We start from the raw sequence: 25849 nt of genomic DNA, 5'->3' as shown, positions 1-25849 counted from the left end.
CACCAGGGAACCTAAATCAACAAAGATGAAAACTCTGTGAGAAACAGTTGAAAGCTATGGATATGTTTAGCCCAGAGAAGAGAAGACTGTGGAGATGGGATTTCTGTCTTTAAGTATCAGAAAACTGTGATGCAGAATATTGAGTAGAATTGTTTAGAGTTACTCCTGAAGACTCAGGTGTGTGTGTGTATTCAAAGTACACATAAGTGGATTTTGGTTGAACGTCTGTAAATCTTTCTTAATGGAACAGACTGCTTTGAGAGGTAGTAGATTCCTTCTCTGTTTAAAGACAGACTGAATTGTGTAGTCATGGATTGCTGCATGGAATAGGGCAGTGATAACGAACTTTTTAGAGACCGAGTGCCCAAACTGCAACCCAAAATCCACTTATTTATCACAAAGTGCCAACATGACAATTTAACCTGAATACTGAGGTTTTAGTTTAGAAAAAAACAACTTATACATCAAAATCTTTGGTCTTAAAAGAAAAACACAATAACAAAGCTTTCAATGATATAAAGAACTTTTTATTGAAAGGTAAAAGTTTGCATCTGGCATAATAATAATAATAATAATAATAATAATAATAATAATAATAATAATAATAATAATAATAATAATAATAATAATAATAATAATAATAATAATAATAATAATAATTAAGTTGGAAGGTACCTTGGAGGTCATCTAGTCCAACCCCCTGCTCAAGCAGGAAACTCTATACCATTTCAGACAAATGACTGTCCAGTCTCTTCTTAAAAACTTCCAGTGTTGGAGCATTCACCGCTTCTGGAGGCAGGTTGTTCCACTGGCTAATTGTTCTAACTGTCAGGAAGTTTCTCCTTAATTCTAGGTTGCTTCTCTCCTTGCTTAGTTTCCATTCTTGTCCTGCCTTCAGGAGAATAGGTTGATTCTCTTTTCTTTGTGGCAGCCCCTGAGATATTGGAACACTGCTATCTTGTCACCCCTTGTCCTTCTGTTCATACCCAATTCCAGCAACCATTCATTTTGAACAATTAATGTGATTTTTGCTGTTACATGCATGCTGATAATTTGTCTAACCTTGGCTCATACTTCGTAAGTTTGAGAGCAACATATGCAGCACTTGGGTTATCTGTTAGTCTGTTTCTGGTGTCAGATTTGATATAATTGAAAGCTGAAAACAGCATGCTTGCTCCAGAGGCTTGGTTTAGCTAGGAAGGGGATTGCGAAATGGCTTTTTCCTGTGAAAATTTAGCCAAAGTGTGAGGTGCACATGCCCACAGAGAGGGCTCTGAGTGCCCCCTCTGGCATGCGTGCCTTAGGTTTGCCACCAGTAGAATAGGAAGTTAGATTTGATGATTTGTAACTTCCCTTCCAACCTATCTATTATATGGTTCTGCAAGTGGTGCAGCTTATGTTGGATCTGACATTTTCTCATAAGTGTAAATATTATGTCATGGAGAAGACGGTCTGATTACTTATTAGGTTTAATTCTAATGTATAGTATTTTTGTTTTATGTTACTTGTTAGCACAGCATGAAAGTAGTGTTCTTCAGAACTAACAGGGTTCTTCTGGATTGTCAGATTCCCTTTAGTCATATGAAGGATTTTTTTTTTGCAAAGAATCATAAATTTATTCTTTAACGATGCCATTTTATTTATATGAATATTGTTTGCATATTAGCAGAAAAACAGTCAGATTCTCATTACAGTAAGAACAAGTAGTGCAAGAAAAAAAGTTATAAAAGTCATAAACTTGTTTGTGCAAATTACTCACATTCTGGATTTGAGACATAAACTTGATGAAAATACTTTCACAAGGATTGTGGGAGTAGAATCTCATATATAGTTTTGATATATACAAGATCAAAACTGTTTTTTACCATTGTTTGTAGACTGAGTATATAGCTGAATATAGAAGACCATTTAAAAAAGCAAAAACAAAAAAATACTGTTTCCTATTCCTATAAGATTCCAGATCTATTAAGAAACTATTATTTTTGAAGTCCATCATATTTTTCAGAAATAAATCAGGTTACCTTTTGTGGGAATACAAATGGAGTTTTCACATTTGCTGCTTTATTGCAGGAATTTATAACTTTAATGCCTGTGGTTCACCAGTCTGCCTGCAATTAGTTCCCTTGGTGCTTTCCAAGTCTTCTGCTCCATTGGACTTCACTTCTTTTTAAGTTAATTCTTATAATTGAAAAACTGAAAAAAAATGAAAAGCTGGTGTAGAAGCAAAATGTAAAATTCGGACTTCTTTTTATTTAAAATATGGCTTTGATTCATATGCATTCTCAAAAAAATGAAAATGATAGTGGCTGCAAAATAATGCTGCTTGAAAATGTGCATACTTCTCCATAAAAAAAAAAAGACAAAAACAAGCTGAGCTGTTACAGTGGGAACGTCACTAATTTTCTCTCTTTCTCTCTTTCTCTTTCGTTTTCTCTCGCACACATACCCACACAAACCCACACATAGAGGTATGTAGCTCAGGGTTGAACAATGAAGTCCTTGGTGCTCTCTGACTTTGGTTCTTTGCTTGCAGATGTTTCATTACCTGACTAAATAACTTCTTCATTGCTAGAGGGCCAAATCCATTCCTTTCTAGCATTGAAGATGTTACCTAGTTGGGTAATAAAATAACTGCAAGAAAACCAAGGTCCAATGGTACAGGAGATATGTTCTCTCTGTCTCTCTTTTCTCTGTCTCTCTGTCTCTGTCTCTCTCTCTCCCTCCATTCATTCTTGTACATAGAAGCAGCTGGCCTGGAGTTGAGAGGAGATGAGGTAGGGAACTGGAGAAGAAAAATACATGTGTAGTCAGAGTCTGTAGTCAGATTACATTAGAAATGTAAATTTTAAACCGTCTCTTAAACTAATAAGGAGAGGGCCAGTATCAGCTCTAATAGCAATTTATTTTACAATAAGGACATTATCCAGAATCAATTTCATGTTTGATAGATTCATGGCAGGATCTACAAAAGATGTAGACTGTATATATCAAATTGATGTAGACTGTATATATCAAATTGAGTACCTGGAGTACCTTGAATTGGGCTTGGAAAACAATTGGCTACCATGGTGGATATCACAACATAACGATTATAAGGTGCAACTTGCCAATCATGCTGCAGCATTTTGGACCAATTACATTTTTTTTAGAATGTGGTTGCCAAGGTATATTTCAACAAATCCAGGTTCCTTTCTTCCAGATAGGAATGTAATTAACTAATTAGCCAAATCTGATTAAAAGCTTTCCTTGCCACTGTTATTATGTGGCTATTCAATATCAGCTCTGGATTAAGGAAGACCCCAGGCTTTATTTTGTAGTCATTGTTAATTGTTTTTAAAGGCATTAATTTGACTGAAATCTATAACTACATTTTTAAAGCAGTATTTTCATACACATGCTCCTAAAGTATAATAAATAAACATGACTAGCAAATAGGGAGAGTAAAGAGGGGTCTGCAAGTGAAGCTTAGTGAGAAAGTTTAAGTTGATTAGGTGCTGTCAAGTCAGAATCATCCTGGTAACTACATGGACAATTTCTCACCATTTTGTCTTGTCTCCTTTAACAACTTGTAGCTCTTCCAAGGACAGTCCTGTAATTTGTTTGATCCCATCCATCTCATTTATCAATTGCCTTCCCTTACTTCTTCTTTCCTCAATCTTGCCAAGCATAGTCATTTTTTTCTAGTTCATTATTTATTCTCATCACAGATCTAAGTGTGTGAGTTTCTGCTGTCTGATTATCACCTCAAGGGAGCAGTGAATCTTTATTCGATCCAGGATGAATTACCAGTGCTTCTTCCAGTCTATGGTACTCTTAATAACTTAACTCCAAATCCATATTTGAAGGCATTTATCTTTTTTCGATCTTTTTCAGTATCAGCCCTTCCCACCCATATATTATCATGAAAAATATCCATTGTCTTAAACTATTCTGATCTTTATTGTCATGGAAATAATCTTACCATTCATGAGGCTGTTGAAGATCATTATTATTTTCTTCTTTAGGATTAATCTGTCCAACTTTAGTATTCAATTCAAAATAATAGGATCCTCATTTCTTGCCAAGAGCTATAGTTTATGTCTATTAATACTTTTACCTTGTTGGTTTTTACTAGCCAGATTTTTTTAATAATTAATTTTACTTTAATAATGAATGATTCTTATTTTTGTCCTACAAAGTGGTGCTGACTGAATCTAAAGTTGTTGTGGTTTAGCCTTCTATTTTAATTTCAGCTATTATCACTTGAATCTTACATTTGTTTTCATATAATTGTTATATAATTGAAACAGATTTAGACAAAATACAAATACTTATCCTTTTCCTGCTGGGAAACACTATTCCAAATTGTTCATTGTAAACATTCTTCAGAAGAATTATGAAATATATAGGCATGACTATTAATATATTCCATATTCTGGGATAATCTGCAGAATAGAATGGCCTGCTCTCGTAAATTAAATGAAGGTAAACCTCATGTTGAAAGCCAGTTTGGCATAGTGATCAAGGCCTCAGATTAAAAACTGAGAAATTATGAATTTTAGTCATGCCTTAGGCAGGAAGCCAGCTGGATGACCTTGGGCCAGTAGCTTTCTCTCAGCCTTAGGAAGGAAACAATGGCAAACCACTTCTGAAAAATCTTGTGAAGAAAACTGCAGAGATTTGTCCAGGCAGTCTTAAAGAAATGGAAATGATTAAATGGAAGGGAAAAAAGCATGCTTTGCTATGCTATTATTCTTATCTTGCTTTATCAAAATGTATTATTTGGTTTTATGATATCCTTCCTTTTCTGAACCTGCCTGTTTATGTATGGCTCTATTCTTCTTTGTACGAGCTTAAGCAAAATTCAGAAGAAGAACTGAAGAAGCTTCTTGGATGAGAAGTGAAACATCTTTAAAGAAAAACAAGAAAGTCCAGTTGCTTCTTGAAAAACCACCATTGGGACAACCGTGACCTGGATGACTGAGAATCTCCATAGACATACCAGTCCTTTCTAATATTCACATACTTTAGGCATATTTCTTGACATAGAGTTGTTAGCATTTTGCCATCTCTTATATAGTTTTAAATAGTTTCATGGGTATTTCATCTGTAGCAAGTTCTTTCTAACATATTAGTTGTTGTACCTTTGTATCTCACTCCCTAGTGGAATGAGTTCCTCAAAATATTTTCTTTCCACAAATGTATCTTTTATTTTATAATCAATTGATTAATTATGTGCCATTAAGATGGTGTCAATTCTTAATGACCACAGAATTGTAATAATAATAATAATAATAATAATAATAATAATAATAATAATAATAATGATGATGATGATGATGATGATGATGATGATGATGATGTTGGAAGGGACCTTGATGGTCATCTAGTCCAACCCTCTGCTCAGGCAGGAAACCCCATTTCAGACAAATGGCTGTCCAGTCTCTTCTTAAAAACTTCCAGTGTTGGAGCATTCACAGCTTCTGGAGGCAACTTGTCCCACTCATTAATTGTTCTAACTGTCAGAAATTTTTTCTTTAGTTCTAGGTTGCTTCACTCTTTGATTAGTTTCCATCCGTTGCTTCTTGTCCTGCCTTCAGGTGGTTTGGAGAATAAGTTGACTCCCTCTTCTTTGTGGCAACCCCTGACTAGACATACCCAATTCTAGCAACCATCTGTTATATGTTTTAGCCTCTGGTCCCCTGATCATCTTTGTTGCTCTTCTCTGTATTCTTTCTAGAATCTCAACATCTTTTCTCCAGGACATCCATTTTATGATATTTTTTGTAAAAGTTTTCACTGTAGTCTATCTGTCTTCCTCTAACTTATCTTTGTGTTATTTTTTCTGTGGTTATGTTAAATATCACAATTCTTTATCTTTAAAACAATTCTTACCTTTTTTTCTTATTATTTTCCTATGAATGAACCTTTATTATCAAAGTACATGTATACAATGAAATCGGCTGAGCCTCCCTTCGTGCCCCCCCAACTCATAGTATTTGAGTTGAGTTAAAGGGCAAGCCAGCAAGAAAAGTCACAAATAGCTCAGTCTCCTACACCTAGTAGCAGCTACCTCAAGCCTAGTTCTACTTTTGCCATGCCATACCAGCTCATTACATACCTTCGTGCTCCCTCCCTTGCCCCACAGTAGCCACCCAACTTGCCTCACTCATGCCACACCATACCAGGCCATCACACACTCTTGTATGCCTTCCCCTGCTCTACAAATACCACACCAAGTCTCCCTTTGCTTGCACTATGCTAAACACTCACATGCTTTTGCTCATCCTCTATCATCCAGTAACAGCTATGTGCCTGCCTGCCTGCCAGCCTGCTCACAAGTTGTTTGACAGGTGCAACTTACTTCTGATTTCCCCACTGAATGGAAGCCAGCAAAATGTTGTGAGGCGATCCTCACTTAATTGGCCAATAAACTTGCTTAATGATGGCAATGGGAACTGCTGGGATTGCCACAACTAAGCAATGCAGTCACATGATGTGTTTTACAACTTCTTTGCTTAGTGGTCCTAATTAACATTGTTAACTGAGGGCTACCTGTATCTGGCTTTCATAGGTTTGAACCATGTTTTTACAACTTATTTAGTAACAATACGAAATTGAATTTTCATTTGTCATCTATTGTGTTTGATTTAGAAGTTTGTTCTCCTGTATGAGTTAGTTTCTTCATGTCTGCAGAGTACCACCTGTACTTAACTTGGATGTTATGGATTACCCTTAGTCCATATTTTCTATTTTTATCATATCAAGAAATTCCAGGAGCTCCCACTCGCACTCCAGAGCTTCCAGTCCCACAATGAGCAACAGTGTCAGAATGACTTCAGTTACCAAACCCACATAATGTCAAGTAATTATCCTTTGAGAGGAAAAAAAATAGTGTCCTTCCTCAAGATCTTTTCTTAGGGTAATATGCTGAATGTGCTAGTTTTATTGGCAACAATATGGAATTCTTTTGCTATTGCCTTTTTCTGAGAAGTTTTGATTAGTTGTTGTTATTGTTGAATTTCTCATCTAGGCTATAGTTCTGATATTTCTTCCAGGTCTTCCATCCAAATATTAATCTGTTCTATTCCAAAAGTCCCAGAAAACCACAACAAATTTTCTTTCTAAGTTGGTGATTTGACAAGCTTGAGAGTTTAGAGTGTAACGAGAAGAAATCAGAAATTACTGGTATTGCTGTAAGAATCAAAAGTGGCAAGTAGATAGAACTTTGCAAACATTCTTGTGGCACCTTTTATGATTAAAAAAAATTCTTCCTTACAGCAGGTTCTTTTTTTTTATTAAAAAGTTTTAGAATACATTTTATCTTCAACAAACAACAAAAACAAAACAAAAAAAGAAAAAAAAAGAAAAAGAAACCCCCCAACCCCCTTCCCTCCCACCCTCCCCAACCCTCCCCAACCCTCCCCAACCCCACCCTCCCTTTCCCCTCCCCCCCACTTCCCAGAGCAGAATACAGGGTATAAAAATACTAACAATCATAATCTAGCTTACGCAAACAATCCTGAACTATATAGACTATCGAACTTTAACTCATATAGATATACTCCAAACATATATATATATATATATATATCATATCAATAATTATCAAAAACAATATAATACTTTTCAATCTACCCAATAAAAACAATCACAAATAAAACAATTTATATCAATTGTCTAACGCTGTTCTTCTTCCCAACTAAGGTTTAAATTCATATTATCCTGATATATTATACAAATTAAAATACCATAGATTACTTCCAAACTTAAATTTTTTTTATATAATCACATCATTCTTATATTCTTATATTCTATTACCTACTCCAATATTGCCCATAAAAGTATTACAAATTAATTTCAATCACACATAAAACAATTTATATCAGTTTTATAAAACTATTCTTCTATCCAACTAAACTTTAACATACTAAAACCAAATTTATACAACCTTTCCTTCTCCTAATGTATTATACAACTTAAAATACCATACACTACCTTCCAGGCTTAAAACTTTCCATCCAAATAACAAAGCATAACCTACAGGATATCAATAAACACTACTACAAATCTTCCCAATTAAATTTTCATAATCATCTTAAAACTAAAGCAACACAAAATATTATATAATTATTTTATACAGCAAGTTCTTGTATTATTGCTTTCTTACAGGAAGAGCTCGTATTATTAGCCTAGCAGAAAGTGGCAAATTCCTTCCTTCTATGAAAATCTTGTCATGTAATTTTGTAATAGGTTGAATTTTGCAGTGAATTCAGCATCTAGAAGAACTTGCCAGAACTTGGAAGCTAAGCCAGATAAGACTTGTCTAATACTTGGAGGAAGGAACCACAGGATAATTCCAGGACTATTAGCTAGGCTGTGAAGTTCACAAAACATCCTTAAAGAAGATGAGGACAGAACACTTTTCAGAACAAACAAGAATCAAGTTCACACTGAGACAGACTTTTATGTTTTACACATATTCTCGTTTCATAGTCACAGGATTATGGGAGAAGATATGGAGACTGTTAAATCAATTATGATACATAATTGCAATATCAAATACTTTACAAGATAAAATCTGAATCTGTTCCCTTAAAAAAAAAGTATTATTTCCTTTATTTTCAGCCGAATGTGGTGGACGAATTCATGCTGCTACGTCTGGTCGTATCCTTTCTCCAGGTTATCCAGCTCCATATGACAACAATCTGCACTGCACTTGGATTATAGAAGCAGACCCTGGGAGAACAATTAGGTATGCATTTTTTTCAACAAATTAAAACATATTAACAATTATTATGTAGTTTTATGCATAGAGCAAAATAAGTGGTGTACATTTCCTAAATCATGGATTGATACTGGTAAATCTTAATGAAACTAAGGGAAGATAATTGATGTAAACAGTTCTAGATAGAACCAATGTGGTATCCTGGTTATGGAGCTGAATGAGATGAGCTGACATGTGGAACAATCTTTTTCTCCTTAGACAAACCCATAATCATAATCATGATCATAATAGTAAAATTGGAAGGGATCTTGGAGGTCATCTAGTCCAACCCCCTGCTCAGGCAGGAAACCCTATACCATTTCAGACAAATGGCTGTCCAGTCTCTTCTTAAAAACTTCCAGTATTGGAGCATTCACAGCCTCTGGAGGCAGGTTGTTCCACTGGTTAATTGTTCTAATTGTCAGGAAGTTTCTCCTTCGTTCTAGGTTGCTTCTCTCCTTGATTAGTTTCCATCCGTTGCTTCTTGTCCTGCCTTTGTGCGCTTTGGAGAATAGCTCTTCTTTGTGGCAGCCCCTGAGATATTGGAACACTGCTATCATGTCACCCCTTGTCCTTCTCTTCATTAAACTAGACATACCCAATTCCAGCAGCTGTTCCTTATATGTTTTAGCCTCCAGACCTCTAATCATCTTTGTTGCTCTTCTCTGTACTCTTTCCAGAGTCTCAACATCTTTTTTTACATTGTGGTGACAAAAACTGGATGCAGTATTTCAGGTGTGGCCTTACCAAGGCATTGTAAATTGGTATTAATACTTCACGTGATCTTGATTCTATCCCTCTGTTAATGCAGCCTAGCACTGTGTTGGCTGTTTTGGCAGCTGCAGCACATTGCTGGCTCATATTTAACTGATTGTCCACTAGGATCCCTCTCATAGTTACTACTATTGAGCAAGGTACCCCCTATACTATATCTGTACATTTGGTTTTTCCTGCCTAAATGTAGAATCTTACTTTTTTCACCATTGAATTTCATTTTGTTAGATAGCGCCCAGTGTTCAAGTCTGTCCAGATCCTCCTGTATCTTAAGCCTGTCTTCTGGAGTGTTGGCTATTCCTGCCAGCTTTGTGTCATCAGCATATTTGATGAGTTCCCCATCTATCCCTTCATCCAAATCGTTGATGAAGATGTTGAAGAGCACTGGGCCCAGAACAGAGCTCTGGGGCACCCCACTACACACTTCCCTCCATGTAGATGCAGTTCCATTGAGGACCACATGCTGAGTACGGCCGGTCAGCCAGCTACGAATCCATCTGGTGGTGATGCTATCTAACCCACATTTTTCTATCTTATCAAGTAGTAGTTTGTGATCTACTTTATCAAATGCCTTACTGAAGTCCAAGTAAATTACATCCACAGCATTCCTCTGATCCACTAATTTTGTCACTTGGTCAAAGAATGCAATAAGATTTGTCTGGCATGATCTGTTTTTGGCAAACCCATGTTGGCTTTTAGTAATGATTTTGTTTGTGTCTAGGTGCTTGCTGATTCATTGTTTGATTATCTTTTCCACAATCTTCCCAGGTATTGAGGTCAGGCTGATAGGTCTGTAATTTCCTGGATCCATTTTTTCCCCTTTTTTGAAGATGGGAACTACACCAGCTCTTTTCCAGTCCTCTGGTAGTTTCCCAGTGCTCCAGGATTTTTGAAAAATATAGTTCAGTGGTTCTGAGATCACATCTGCCAGTTCCTTGAGAACCTTGGGGTGTAATCCATCTGGTCCTGGTGATTTGAACTTGTCTAGGCTGGACAGGTGCTCACTTACCATTTTCTTGCCTATCTTAATGTGTTTCTATTCTGTTTTTTATGGCACTATTTTTGATAGGTTGGTCTGTTTTTTCCCCTTTGTCTAAAGATAGCTGCAAGTTAAATAGTTAAATAGTTCTGCTTTCTCCCTGTTGTTTGTCACCTTCTTGCCACTTTCACCCACTAATGGACCAATCATTTCCTTCACTTGTTTGTTGTTTTTTACATGTTGAAAGAAGCTTTTTTGTTATTTTTGACTTTGGTCGCAAGCCTTAGTTCATTTTGAGCCTTAGCTTTCCTCACTTCATCTTTGCAGGGTCAGGCTATTTGCTGATATTCTGATTTAGTTATGTGCCCCTCTTTCCACTTTCTATACTTGTCCTTTTTATCTTTCAATTTATCAGAGTGTTCTTTATGCAGCCATGCTGGTTTCCTTTGAGAGCTGTTATTTTTCGTCTTTGTTGGTATTGTGCTAGACTGGGCTTTTATTATCTCACTTTTCAAAATTTCCCAAGCTTCTTGAGTTGTTTTCCCCTTGAAGATTCTCATCCATAGAATCCTTCCCAAGCTCTTTCTAAGTTTATTGAAATTAGCTCTCTTAAAGTCCAATACTCTAGTTTGACTGTATTCTATTGCTTGTGCTTCCATAATGTTGAATTCCAATATTGCCATCTTATAGGATTATTGTTTTTTGGGAGAAACAGGATGAGGGAGCAAGACAGAGGCACCTTGAGGTCCTATACAAAAGATAATATAAAATATAAATAATAAGTTATAGAATTCAGATTCAGTAAATTAATTTAGGATTGTGCTTCAAATCATTGTATCAACAGAGAAATTCATAAGATTAAGCTATATAGTTAAGCAACTATATTCTTCCAGAGTCTGACCTTTCTTTTTGTTTTGATTTTAAACTGCAAAGGAAGAAAAGAGAGGAGGGGATACATGAATACTGAATCTAATTTTAATGGCATCACTAGAAGTCAAAAGCAGTATCAGAGCTGACTAACATAATAATCTTGTTATGGTTACTTATGCAATACATTACAATCATTAGAAAGTACATTTCCACAGCAAGGAAAGTGTGCATATTTCAGCTGAAGGAGAGACAGAAAAGCACAGAAAGCATTTTGGATGTAATTTCTGAGAAATAAACATAAAAGGTACCTATTGGAAATTACTAGAAAGTTAATGTTGTTAAAGTTTAGCTAGTATGATGTGAAATATTTATTTAGTTAATTCAATTATTTAATTATATTATGTTTAATTTGTATCTTTAATTCTAAAATGTTACTACTTTACAGCCAGCAACTGTGACTATTTCAATAAAAGCATAACCCCCTGGAAATTTTACAGCAGATGTCTTAAAAAAACCCCAACAACCTATAATCACTTTTTAACAGTGAATTATGCAGTATGGATCTGGTGGACTTTTTTTATTAAGGTAGTCTGTGTCCTGATTTGTTGCAGGTTTATGGATATCAGCATCATGTTCCAATGTCCACATTCTGACATATAACAGACTACATATTTAACCGTAGTATTATATGATGCCTAAAAGAAGCAATTCTAAGACCGCCAGATTCAATTTTAGCAAATAACCCAATCTGTGATTATTAGGCTAACTTATATTGCATGTTCCTTTTTCATTTCCAGTCTGCATTTTATTGTTTTTGATACTGAGGTGGGTCATGACATCCTCAAAGTCTGGGATGGTCCCATTGAAAGCAGCATTTTGCTGAAAGAGTGGAGTGGTTCAGCTCTTCCTGAGGACATTTACAGCACTTTCAATTCGCTGACCTTACAATTTGACAGTGACTTCTTTATCAGCAAATCTGGCTTTTCTATCCAGTTTTCAAGTAGGTGAACTTGTATTATCCTTACATACTTCTTGGTTTCTTTTTGTGAAAATAGATTTTGTAGTGATAATGTTTCGGAGTCTCTTCATGGGCAAAGTTGGTGCCATGTAGTGTTTAACAGATGGCCTGAGTTTTTTATCCACAAAAACCCACTAGATGACTTTGGTCCAGCAATTCTCTCTCAGCCCAACCTCTATCTCACAGCTTGTTGTTATGTAGAGAATAAAGCAAGATCACCATGCAAATATGAGATGATTTGTTGTTCTTTTTCTTGTCATTATTATTGAATTCAGTAACCCAAACCCTGTCTTTAATATTTAGCAACAAGGCATTGTTTAATTAATTATTATAAACAGAATGTAGGCGGTATTGATTTCAGACTTCTGGGATGCTGCCATTAGTCTTCTGATTGGATTTCCTACTTTGTTTTGCTGTAGATTTCTTAGCAGGGGCCTATGTAAATTTGGATGGGTTAATGAGGAAGGTGGAATGTTAGGGCAAAGCAGCAATTATTAAGCACATGGCTCAAGGCTGAAAAATAATTATGGTCTCACAGCTGTGTATCAGCCCACCTATCTTCCTTGAAAATAAGCTACTGCTGTTTTTGTTTGGGAATATTTTTTTTTTTAAAAAAAATCTTTATAAGGAATTTTCATAAGGAATTGAGAGCCAATTTAGTACTTAAGTTGCTAGCCTAGAAACTAGGATACCATGAGTTCTAGTCCTCCCTTAGCCATGAAAGCTGATTGGGTAACCTTGGGCCAGCCTTTCTCTCTCAGCCCAAGGTGTGTTGGATATGGTCACCCCCTTAAATTATTTTTAAAAAATAATAAGGGTGGGATACAAATAAATAAAAAGTAAATAAAACATTTAAAATTAATCTGTTGGACTACATACATGTTCCACGTTCTGTTTTCTGATGGAGGGAGGAGGTCTACAAACTAGATTATACTCACAGACACACACACTCACACACATACATACTGAGATTGATGTCTTCTATGATGACATTTTTATGTTATCTATTTGCATATACACAAGTTGTTTTGCTATGCTTTGTTGTCTGCCATTAAATACACAAACAGAAGATTTACTAGAGAAAGGCAAATGTCTTCTAATCACAAAATGTTTAGACCCCATCAAAGAGCCATTGTCTTGTCTGCGCAGCACAGCATGTAAAACACTATGAGGACATGAACTGACTGGTGTGATTATGTTAATTGTTATCAGCCTAACACTTTTCATTAAAACTTAATTACCATTTAATCATGTCTAAAAGGATATAAAATGGAGTTCAGCATGCATCCCTGACCTTTACTCTGCAGGGTTAAATGTATTTAAGCTAGTTATTAGAAATTTTATTAGAAACTGAGGTACTGGCTAAATATCACCTATCAAAGCATGGAAATGTTGCTAGGTATAGGTAGGTATTAAATTTCCATTAGCCACAGAAGATTTCTGCTCTTAAAATATTCAAGCTCCTATCATTAATTTGTTACAAGTTTATTGACAGACTTTTATTTTGCTGATTTGCACATTCCATTCTCTCCTCCCACCACCACTTTCTGAACTAAGAGATCCATGGCTTACGACTGCAATTGGGACTGCAATTTCAACATAGGTTGTGATGGTCATACATTGAGGCACCCACATAACTAGACCCAATATCCTAACCTTTTTATGAAAGTTGTTAAGCAAATCACATGGTTGCAAGTGCAAAGCCATTCTCTCAAATGGTTGGCAGATGTTGCAACCAGTGAACCAAGCACTCCAAAAAGCAGTCAAGTCATCATTTAAAATATATTCCTGTTGCTATTGCCAGGAAAGATGTTGGAAAGAGTTCTAGAAGCCATGCTCTGCATGATGTTCTACCTTTTTAAAGTAGGTATTGAATGACTTTTATTACAAAATTGTCATTTGTCTCCCATCTAGCAGGCATTAATAAACCCAGACCATGAAATGCACAGAATAGGTCTCAACACTCTAAAACTATAGTTTTGCAGGTGAGATTGGTAGATACAAAAATAGAATTAATACTGTGATACCTTGAACAATGAATCAGAATATGAAATAGCCATAAAATGTCTAGCCAAATAATATTTAAATCATCAGCACACTAAGCGGCCAACAGACCACGAGGGCAGAGAGGCAAGTACTTAATGCTAGCATATACAGTATATGATGAAGTCACTATGTACATGGCATCATTCTTGTTTTCTTCAGTGTCAGTGAATTGTAGGGATTACTTTGGAAAATATGATTTTTTAAAAAAATATTTTTTTTACTATTATAGTTTATGGCATAAAATAAAGTCCAGTCCAATTTTAGATGTAACATTCCTATCTTTGTAAACCATGGTTTATAAAGTTATGAGAATAGTTTTGCCTCTTCACTTTATCCTCTATGCTCTGGCTTTGAACCTGAGGCACTGGCTAAATATCAAAGCATGGAAATGTTGCTAGGTGTAAAAGGTAAAGGTAAAGGTGCGTGCTAGCTAGGTGTAGGTAGGTATTAAATTTCCATTAGCCACAGAAGATTTCTGGTCTTAAAATATTCAAGCTCCTATCGTTAAATTGTTGTAAGTTTATTGGCACTTACCAAATCAAAGAAAGGCTATGTCCAGTCAGCCTTGCTTTCCACACCATGATTTTTCTTTATCGTTTTGGTTATTTGTGGAATGGAAGCATGCAGTCCATACATCTTATGCCTGCTCAGTATTTATTTCAAACACGCTGAGATTATTTTCCAGCATGCAATCTCTCCATCTCTTTTCCTTACAGAGATAATTGGAAGAAAATCAAGTCTAATATGATGTATTAGAGCAGGCAGTTTCCTAGAAAAGCAATCCTACCTAATAACTTTCCTTCCAAACTTAGACAAATAATGGTATACAATGCTGTTGTTATAAAATGTGTGATGCAATACAAAGTTTTCAATATTCAAAACATGTCTCTGATACATTTCATTTCATGATTTCTTTGCAGCTTCAGTTGCATCTACTTGTAATGATCCTGGGACCCCACAGAATGGAAGTAGATATGGAGACAGCAGAGAGCCTGGAGATACAATCACCTTCCAGTGTGACCCAGGGTATCAACTCCAAGGAGAGGATAAAATTACTTGTGTGCAACTGAACAATCGATTCTTTTGGCAGCCTGATGCACCAACATGTATAGGTATTGAGATGAAATGTTGGACACCTTTGAGTTAAACTCAAGTATACTCCCTCATGACGTTCTCAGTGATCATTCAGGGTGATACTACATTTCATGCATTAGCTATGAATTTCACAACTTATTTATGAGAAGCGATAAACTTCTATTAAATACTGATAAACTGCAACTTGTTCATAGATAGGTTATTTGTGTTCTTAAAATCTCAATTTCCTTTGATTGGGTACTCTGGATATGAGTTTCCTGGAGAATGCATCTGATTACAATATATATTTATCTTACAAAGACAGTAAAACCTGGATTTAAGGGCTTCTTAGTGCTCTCTGGTTGTTTTCTTGCAATTGTTTTATTACTGAACTTGATAACATCTTCATCATTACTGAAACCTGGATTTGTCAATTTTTATGACTGGTTCACCAAAATTAATACTAATTCTTTCCTGCAACTCTTGAGAACTGACAATCTATCATCCTATCTCAAATAGCAATACACTACCAAAATCTGGGACATACACCATCTGATCAACAGAAGATCCCAGAGCTTCAAATATTAACTTACAATGCTATATGACTGAATGCATAAAGGTTGCACCTATTGCACGGCAGCCTTTAATGTAAACTTCAGCAATGTGCAATTTTGGTAGGGTTGAGTTGTGTTCCTTGTTAGTATTTATTTTTACCCTAATCCAGAATGGTTTTACTAACAGTGTACAGTTGGCGTCAGCTTTAAGACATGCCCATAATACTTCTCAATAGGAAACTGGTTAGGGTACTAAAGTATTGTTTAGATTTGTTGTAAATTACTTTCTCAAAATATAGAAATTGTCAGGTCAAATAAATATTCATATTTTGTTTAGATAAATAGGGGACATGCCTGAGAATCCTGGAAGCAGTGACAGAGAAGAGCAGACAAAAAGGAGAACTTGAACAATTGTACTACATTCTAGTGCAAGCATGTCAAACTCATGATGTCACGTGACGTCGCATGACATATCACGACTTTTTCCCATTGCCGGCAATGGGGAGGGCGCGGTTTCAACGTGATGCATCCGGCCCGCAGGCCAGCAGTTTGACATGCCTGTTCTAGTGACTAAGCTGATAGATACAGTAGATCAGGGGTGTCAAACTAGCGGCCAACGGGCTGGATGCATCACATTCAGGCCACGGCCACCCTGGCTCTGCAAAGGCAAAAAATGACACAATACGTTATGATACATCTCATGACACGATCGAGTTTGACACCCATGCAGTAGATAATTATTACAAAACCTAATCAGAAATAGGCAGAAACAATAGATTGTCTCTGACTTCATTTGCAGAAACCCAGCCAACTTTTTAGGGCTATGAACCAAAGGACATGGTCTTTGGCAGCTGGGGAAATATCCCAAGGACCACAGGCTTCTTCTTTGTGTCCTTCTAAATCAGGAAAAGATTTTGTCTTGGATAGGGAAATTCTGCACAGTGCTGTGCCTCTCACCTTCAAGGCTACATAGCTTGTGCTTTCCAACTTTGTGGAAGTCTAGTTTTGTAAAGCTGCGAAGGAGAATAAACAGGATTTCGGTCCTTTGACAAAGAGACTGGAACTCAATGGATCCCAAGGCCACCCTCTGTTCTTGCTTTTCGCTATGCTGTCCAATGCAGCAAACATTTAGACAAGGCTGAGAATTAGCCTAAATTCATCATCTCTTTTTGAACATAGAACAGAAACTTTTTTTTCAGATGTATACAAAAGGGCAGGTAGATGCAAACATCTCTCCATTCTGCTCTTTTCCTCTCCCCATCTTTATTCAGTCAAGCAGAGAAATGTCTGGAGGCTCTAACTTCATTACTGGGCTGCTTTATTAAATGAACTTCACATGCCTAAGGGAAGAACTTTCGTACTGGAGTATAAATACTGTACTTACACATTTCTTTATGTAAGAGGTTTTCATTGTCCTTCCAATTGTCGTGATAAATACTTGAAAATAAGGTGTCAGCAAGAAATGTATAAGAACCTAAATTATTTTGACAGTTTCCAGTCCTCAGTTTTGACATGTGATCATTTTTATTTTCTTATTTTCTCCTGTGTGACAGCTGCATGTGGTGGAAATCTTACAGGTCCAGCAGGTGTTATTTTATCACCAAACTATCCACAGCCATATCCTCCAGGGAAGGAATGTGATTGGAGAATAAAAGTAAACCCTGATTTTGTCATTGCTTTGATATTCAGAAGGTATTATGTTTTGTTTTTTTTTTAAGAATATCACATTCAAAAATTGCACAATATATTAGTGAGCTTAGTTAATTTCTTTTTAAAGCTATGCCATAGGCAGGGCTGAATAATGGAGGTCTGAATTTTTAAGAAGTATTTGGGGTGTGTTTTGTTATTTTTATAGCATGCCACCTTTAGAGCATAAATATTGTAATTTTCAGGCTTGCCCATTTTAATATGGTGAAAAACTATCTTAAGAGTGTTCAACAATAATCGGGGGAGGTGCATGCTGAAAAAATGAAACTTGGAAGCTAATTGCTGCCTATCTATGCCTTACATCTACATCAGTGCTTCATGACACATAAAACAAATAATGAGAAAAATATATGAGTCACTAAACAATCCATCTATGTTCATCAGAAGGCATACGGTTTCTGCCTTTCTCTACTTTTTTCTTGTGATCACATTATAGTAGTGCCTGATATATCCTATCTCGTAGAGTGTCAGAGGAAAAAAAAAATATGTTGAAGAAAGCTGCCACAATTTGAAAGTGCTAATGCAATAGCTGGATTCAATAGTTTAATTTTCCACTTAACTCCTTTCATATTCCCAGATGCAAAAACTAATATTTTAATAAGGTTCTATAAACAATTAATTGCATGACCAAAATGAAACCTCATGTAAACTTACTGAAGTTTCTAAACTAAGCCTGGTTTTGTGTAGTGGAATTTCTTCCTTTCTTACATGATTATACGGCTGAATTAAGTAAATTAATAACCTCTTTTTATGTTGTTTCCATGAAGCTAGATTGGAAAAAAAACATATAAAAATAAAAAACTTACCATATACTTGTAGCGCGAAAAACAGTATATTGAAATATTTTATAAATAGTCTAACTTACACTAATAAACCACTATCAGAACACAAGCTAGAAAACTGCATGGATGTGATCACCAGGAGACAAGTTCAATATAAACTTAGTTTAATTCTTAACTTCTACTTGATTATCAAGGAGCGTGATGGCTCATGTGGTTAGGATGCTGGCTTGGAAGTTAGCAAGCCCGTCCGTGTTTGAGTCCTGAGTGCTGTGTGGGGTGGGGTGAGCTCTCGTTATTCCTCCAGCTCCTGCCAGAGGAATGAAAGGAGCATCTAAATGAGCATCCCCTGGGCAACAGTGATGTAACTGGCTAATCTTTTTAACCTGGAAGCGCCTCAGTGCTTCTGACAAGTGCAATGTGACTTAATTACCAAGTAGAAGCTGCACCAAGGGCAGACTCTGTCCAGCTTTAGCTAGTGTGCCACCTGTGGCTCTTTTTGATGTGGGACAACTCTTATCCCTTATGCCCTCATTACCCCAAAACTGGATTACTGCAATATGCTTAATTTGAACTGCATTTGAAGATTATCCAGAACAGACATGTCAAACTGGCGATGTCATGTGACGTTGCACAACGTATCAGAGCTTTTTCTCCATTGCCAGCAGTGGGGTGGGCGTGGTTTCCTGATGACGCATCTGGCCCGCGGGCCGGCAGTTTGACCCCCTGATCCAAAATCTTCAGCTGTAGTGAAATATGGTAGCCCACATGTTACAGGGATTTTAATTATGCCTTTAATTTTTAATTTTTAACTTATTTTAATTTTAATTTTAATTTATTCTACAGGGGCCATTAATTTATTTTTCTTTTAACTTCTCTATTATTGTATTTTATTGTTGTTAGCCGCCCTGAGTCCTTCGGGAGATAGGGCGGCATATAAGTCCCAATAATAAATAAATAATAAAAGCCATTTTAACAGCTTAGTCCTATATTGTGTATAGGACTAACATTACATTGGTTACCTGTATGTTTCTGAGTACAATTCAAAGTCTGGTTTTGAGTTATAGCATTGGATTGTTACTAATGGGAACTTTTTTCTCCAAGGAGAATCTGCCTACTCATTTGTGGTCAGCTGGAGAATTGAGGTGCACAGTCACTTTTTCTTCAGATGTTAGAGGCATAGGGGCTAAGCAATCTCATCCTCCTTGTGCTAAGTATTTAGAGTTTATAAATGCAACAAAAATACTGCTATTTCATTAGGCTTTTAGAGCAAGGTGTCTTTCATAGTGAGATTTTTTTAAGGACATTTGATTGTTTATATTTATTTATTTGTTCAATATATATGGCAACCCAATTCAAAATGAGACTACAGAGTTTATAGCAGGGGTCCCCAACCCCCAGTCCATGGACCAGTATCGGTCCGTAACATGCAAGCAACCAGTCCACACAAACAAGCAAATCCCCATCCATGGGATGCAGGCAGCACATAAAACCATGCACCCTTCAGTCCACGGAAAGACCTCTCTCCATGGAACTGGTCCCTGGTGCCCAAAAGGTTGGGGACCTCTGGTTTACAAGCAGTACTTTAACAACTGCCTCCTTCACAGTTATAAGTTAATGAAAAAGTAAGTTTATAACCAATCTTCACATTTAGGACTTTTCAGGTCTGTAAAGCAAAGATCAAAAACAGTGTCACAGTTTCATTTAGTGACTGCTTCACCTAACCATTTGTCAGTCCCAATTGTGGTCATTAAATGAGAAGTACCTGTGCAAAAATGGAAAAACAAGATAAAAATATCAACCACAACTTTTTTTTTTTTGCATTTTTATTTTGTTTATCATATGCAAAGTGATAACAGAAGATCCATAATAATCATTCAAATATTCCCAGTTGAAGGGGAACAACTTTTTTTCTCCTCAATTCCCAGTGATTGATTACTTTCTTCCTCAATTAAATCAACTAGTTAATGGGTAACAGTTGCAGTATTAAAAAAAATCAAAAACCAAAACATTACTTACCATGTTTATTAGGATATCATACATAAATGGAAGGGACGCGGTGGCTCAGTGGGTTAGGACGCTGAGCTTGTCGATCAGAAGGTCGGCAGTTTGGCGGGTCGAATCCCGAGTGCCGCGTAACAGAGTGAGCGCCTGTTACTCGTCCCAGCTTCTGCCCACCTAGCAGTTCGAAAGCATGTAAAAATGCAAGTAGAAAAATAGGGACCACTACGGTGGGAAGGTAACAGCGTTCCGTGCGCCTTTGGCGTCTAGTCATGCTGGCCACATGACCACGGAGACGTCCTCGGACAAGCGCTGGCTCTTCGGCTATGAAACGGAGATGAGCACCGGCCCCTAGAGTCGGAAACGACTAGCACACATGTGCGGGGGAACCTTTACCTTTACCTTTTACATAAATGGATCCATGTGTTTTATATACAGTATTGACTATATAAACCCTATGTTTCTACCCCAAAGTATTGTTTTTTTTTAAAATTGAAATGGTTGTATTCCCAAGTCACTATCTATAAAATCAAAGGTTTAAAGCACAAGAAATATTCTGGAAAATATTTATCTGCCCTTCTACATCAAAGCCTCATATTATTTTAATCTAGATTTAAATAAATTTTATCTGATTTAGCTATTAATCTGTCTAAGTAGGTTTGCATCCACGAGGGACCATGCCCTGGAAACAGTTACAACTACTTTCTGTGAAATGTATTTCAAATATTTGTGCATATTTTAAAGAAAATAGTGTCTACTGGTTCCGCTTTTCTCACATGACATTTGTGACCAATGTTGGGCAAATAAGATTTAGTGTTAGTGCCCAAACTCCCAATATCTTCCTACTGGTATTAGAAGGGGCAGGCCACTGTGATACAAGTTTCCATTTCTTCTTTTATAAACTAGAAAAGATTGATGAAAGCCTTAGAAGCAGAACTACTAATTATGCCAAAATTTGGCTCATGGAAGTAAAGAAGAAAAAGGAATGAACAGAAGACATAGAAATCAATTACAGAATTATAGAGTATAAATTACCGCGCATACATTGCTGTTTGGAATCTTTTTGTGAGAAATAAATACAAATGCTAAAGGAAAAGTAATGGGAACATTTCTGTCAGTGATATCTTTTTTCTTTCCCCCCCAAATCCAGAGACATTTTATTTTCTTGGTTTTCTATTTCAGCTTCAACATGGAACCTAGTTATGATTTTTTGCATATTTATGAAGGAGGAGATTCTAACAGCCCTCTGATTGGCAGTTTTCAAGGTTCCCAGGCCCCAGAGAGAATAGAGAGCAATGGCAATAATCTGTTCTTGGCATTTCGGAGTGATGCTTCAGTTGGCATGGCAGGATTTGCCATTGACTATAAAGGTAAATTTAAAACAATGCATATTTACCATATTATACAATATGAAGTTCATCTATTTTATATCCAGTTTTAATGAAGATGAAGTTTGTGTAGATTTCTAGCAAAATTAGCCATAATGATATGGGATTGGATTTCTAATCACCCATAGTGACAAATATCATTAATGGCACTTTCTAGAATAGTGCTCAAAGATAACATCATTAAAATGGTCATCTACTATGTTCAGAAAAAAAATCTTATCTTAGTTATATTGGACTGATTTTATAAATTATTCTTAGCTTAATTGTACTGCATATATTTTATAAATTAGTAGTCTCAAACATTACAAAAATGTGTTTTATATCGAAAGTGTTGCAACCAGCTTATTTATAAATAATATAAATGGGGCTCTCTATTATTCTTCATAGTTTAATGACCCTACATTACATTTACACTTATTTTAATGTTGATTTAGAAATGGTTAATGTTTTTCTGTAACTACTTTCAAGTTTGATCTGGAGGCTAGGCTGAAACCATTTAGATAGCTCACAAGAAAATCCAAGAACTGAGAATAAATAATATTTATTGAAGGAATTTGAAAGCTAATACCAAACTGCATTTCTAGATCTCTGCTTATTCACAGACTAGCATTATTTATAGAACAAGCTTCAAAACTTTTATTTAGTTTTTAGTCTGCCCTGCCTAATAAAGAATTTGACCCTTCCTTTTGGGCAAGCTGGTTGTGTCCTTTGGTCTTTTCTTTTTATAGTAATCAGGCTTGCTCTTAACTTGGTTTCTCAGTGAATGAAAGTTAACTGTTTCACCATGATTGATTTGCTCTTAGGTTCAGTCCAGTCTTCGACTGCTGTTTTCTTTAAATTTTCCATTTGAATGATATAATTTCTTTAGACATTCTCCTAGTTTCCCAAATATTTACTTTTTCCCATCTGCATACAAATAGGGGACAGAGAGGGGAGAGAAATTCTCAGTTTCAAACCAGTTTTGAAAAGCAACAAACTATAAACATCCCACTGGTTTCAAAAAGATGTGTGATTCTCTAAAGAATTAGTCAAATTACATACAGGTAGGATAAAAGATGTTTAAAGGCAAAGCAAGGCCTTGCATATTAACTGAGAGTTATTTTAATATTTATGGATATATAATATACTCATATCTGCAATTTGGGCACAAATTGTTTAAGGAGTGCATATACTTTTCATTTAATATAAAGTGAGTTTTTCCACTATATAAAATATACTGCTCAAAAAAAAGGGAACAGAAAATAAGACATCCTACTGTTAAATACAGTACATTGTGTTGTTTAAGTGTTCCCTTTATTTTTTTGAGCAGCATATATTTTGTTTTCTGACAGATATTCATTGCTACTTATAATATGTGCAATTATATAATGCTATTTGATTTTTTGCCATAAGAATGCTCCATAGTGCAATTTTGCTTAGCTCATTGGCTAATTTATTTAGTTTTGCTTAAATTACTATATTGCTTAGAATTCACAAGATTTTTTTTCTAAGCAGCACAATTTTTCCCCTAAGCAGCAAAATCCTAATGTGTTGCAAATAAAAATAAATAAAATGTTCATGACAAAAAAGCATTTTTAAAAGGCCACCCCAAACAAATTTGTTTGTTTGCTTTAGCATTGTAGAAATGAACAAATATATTGCCATCTTTATTGATATTTAATCATGAAGCTTTCAAAAAGTGGCTATTCTACAGATACTGCTAAACATACATGCAGGCATTTTTATAATCTTGACTTATGAAAATTGTAATTTCTATTGGAATAATAACCTATACTATGTACTCAAAAGACAGTCCCATCAGGTTCAATGGGACTTAACTATCAGGAAATGTATACTGAATATTAGCAGTAACTAAACATGCAAGCTATTTTTTTTCCTGTAGAAAAATTACTTGCAAATATTTACAAATATTATATTCATTAAAAGCTTTCAGATCATTTTATGATTGGTTACTCAAAGGATGTTATAGTTGGTGATGTTGAAAAATATGATAGATCCAAGAAAACTGTTAAGTCTTCTAGTTTTTCATCTAGTTCAGCTGACTAAGATGACCAAAGCAATTTCAGACCCCAAATCATAACTGAAAATTTGTCTGAAATGTATCTTCATAAGCAATATTGTCTTTATGTGCAGTTGTAATAGTAATATCAGATTAAATTCTAATAATCCAAATTTACTGGGGGAAGAAAAAGATGGATGGATGGATGGACAGACAAACTTACTCAGCTAGATGAAAGTGAGATAGGAATTAAGAAAACTGTTAGTAACCTTTATCATTCTGGAGTGCATTATATTGATTCAACTTGATTCCTCTATTTTATTTTGAAGAAAGTCTTAACCCTCTTTCTCTTTTTCATTAGAAAAACCACGGGAAGCTTGTTTTGACCCCGGCAACATAATGAATGGAACCAGAATTGGAACAGACTTTAAACTTGGGTCAAGTATTACTTATCAGTGTGATTCAGGTTACAAGATTATTGATCCTTCTACTATCACTTGTGTGATTGGTGTTGATGGAAAACCTGCGTGGAACAGAGTCTTGCCATCTTGTAGTGGTATGTATGAATCCTGGGGAAGGAAGTTATGAGAAATTGTATTAGTACAACTATTCTCATTGTTCCTTCTATTTTGGCATTTTGACAATATTCTGTTGGTGTGGTAGGACAAATGATAAGAAAGAGAAGGAAAAACTCTTGTTTCCCTTCTTATTTATTTTAGCTCCCATGTCTACTATTGCCATTTAAAATTTAATTTAATTTAATTTAATTAATTTTAATTCCATTTATATCCCGCCCTTCTCCAAAGACTCAGGGCGGCTTACAAGCTTAGCAGTAGCCTTCATTCTATGTATATGCCTGCTTATTAGGGCTTTCACACACACCCCAAGCAGCATTATTACAAAGTCAGCTTATTGCCCCCAACAATCTGGGTCCTCATTTTACCTACCTCGGAAGGATGGAAGGCTGAGTCAACCTTGAGCCTGGTGGGAAAATACAGAGGTTTTGATGGGAGAGGAGAATAATAGGAGGGCTTGCAGTAAAATATGTGCATGGAATAATCTGGAAAAATCATCAGTTTCCTTTTTTTATTAATTTAAAAAAACCTTGAGAATTTCATTAGGCCCATTTTATATCTAAGGAATGTACAGTGCAGTGGTGGGATTCAGCCAGTTTGGACCACTTCAGCAGAACCGGTAGCTAATTTTTTGTTGCCCAGGCCCAGAACGGACTTCCAGAAGCAGCATCCACACAGAGAACCAGTTGTTCACATATTTGAATCCCACCACTGATACAGTGCATTCAGAAAGTAACAAACAAAACATTTTGTTTGTTACATTCTGAATGCACTGTATATAACAAACTTAATCAAAGCGAAGGTGGTCTAAATACTTTCTAAATGCAGTGTATGTTATAGATGTAGACATTTGTAGATTCAGTATTATAATACCAGAGACGTCTTGATAATAGTAAGAACTTAGAGAACTTTGGATAAGGTGAACAATAATATGATCAATTGTAAGATAGCATCCTATGTCAAGTCAGTGTTGTAAGCCCATAGAGGAACTGTCCCTAGCATGGTACTTAGATCTTGAAAACAGTTCATCCAAAGCCTCTGTGATTTGGACTTGAAGCTTCCTATGTTAGATACCTAAATATTGTGTCATGTAGATAATTTATTTAAGGGATCAGTACAAACAGAATGTTGCTCCATTTAAATAGTTTTATGGTCTTGTAGAATGGATTTGGGATATGGGCAAAAATGCCTCACCTCAGTCTGAAAAATCAACCACAAAAAGTGCCTCACTGCAGCCACAAAAGAAGTTGCTACTCCTGTAGTATAAGAATTAGGAGGATTGTCCAGCAGTTTTTCCTCTGAGATGCTACCCTTGGGTTAATGTCATATTTTAGGAAAA

At 35.8% G+C, this 25849-nt stretch overlaps 1 protein-coding gene across 1 annotated transcript in view; it reads left to right on the top strand.

Moving 5' to 3' along the window:
• The window catches only part of CSMD1 (CUB and Sushi multiple domains 1), a gene marked incomplete at its 5' end in the record, with an annotated part of 1150904 nt that overhangs the window by 966129 nt on the left and 158926 nt on the right, over positions 1-25849 (top strand). Inside the window, 6 exons of the mRNA XM_081335496.1 lie at positions 8608-8734; positions 12167-12369; positions 15354-15545; positions 17615-17753; positions 21731-21918; positions 24297-24491. Of these exons, the coding sequence (XP_081191622.1) occupies positions 8608-8734; positions 12167-12369; positions 15354-15545; positions 17615-17753; positions 21731-21918; positions 24297-24491 (1044 nt within the window). The remainder of the gene's footprint in view (positions 1-8607; positions 8735-12166; positions 12370-15353; positions 15546-17614; positions 17754-21730; positions 21919-24296; positions 24492-25849) is intronic.

The sequence above is a fragment of the Vipera berus genome, assembly GCF_964194415.1.
Source record: "Vipera berus genome assembly, chromosome: 1".
Taxonomy (NCBI): Eukaryota; Metazoa; Chordata; class Lepidosauria; order Squamata; family Viperidae; genus Vipera; species Vipera berus.
Note: the sequence above shows the minus strand (reverse complement) of the source record. Positions and strands in the feature narration are given on the sequence as shown.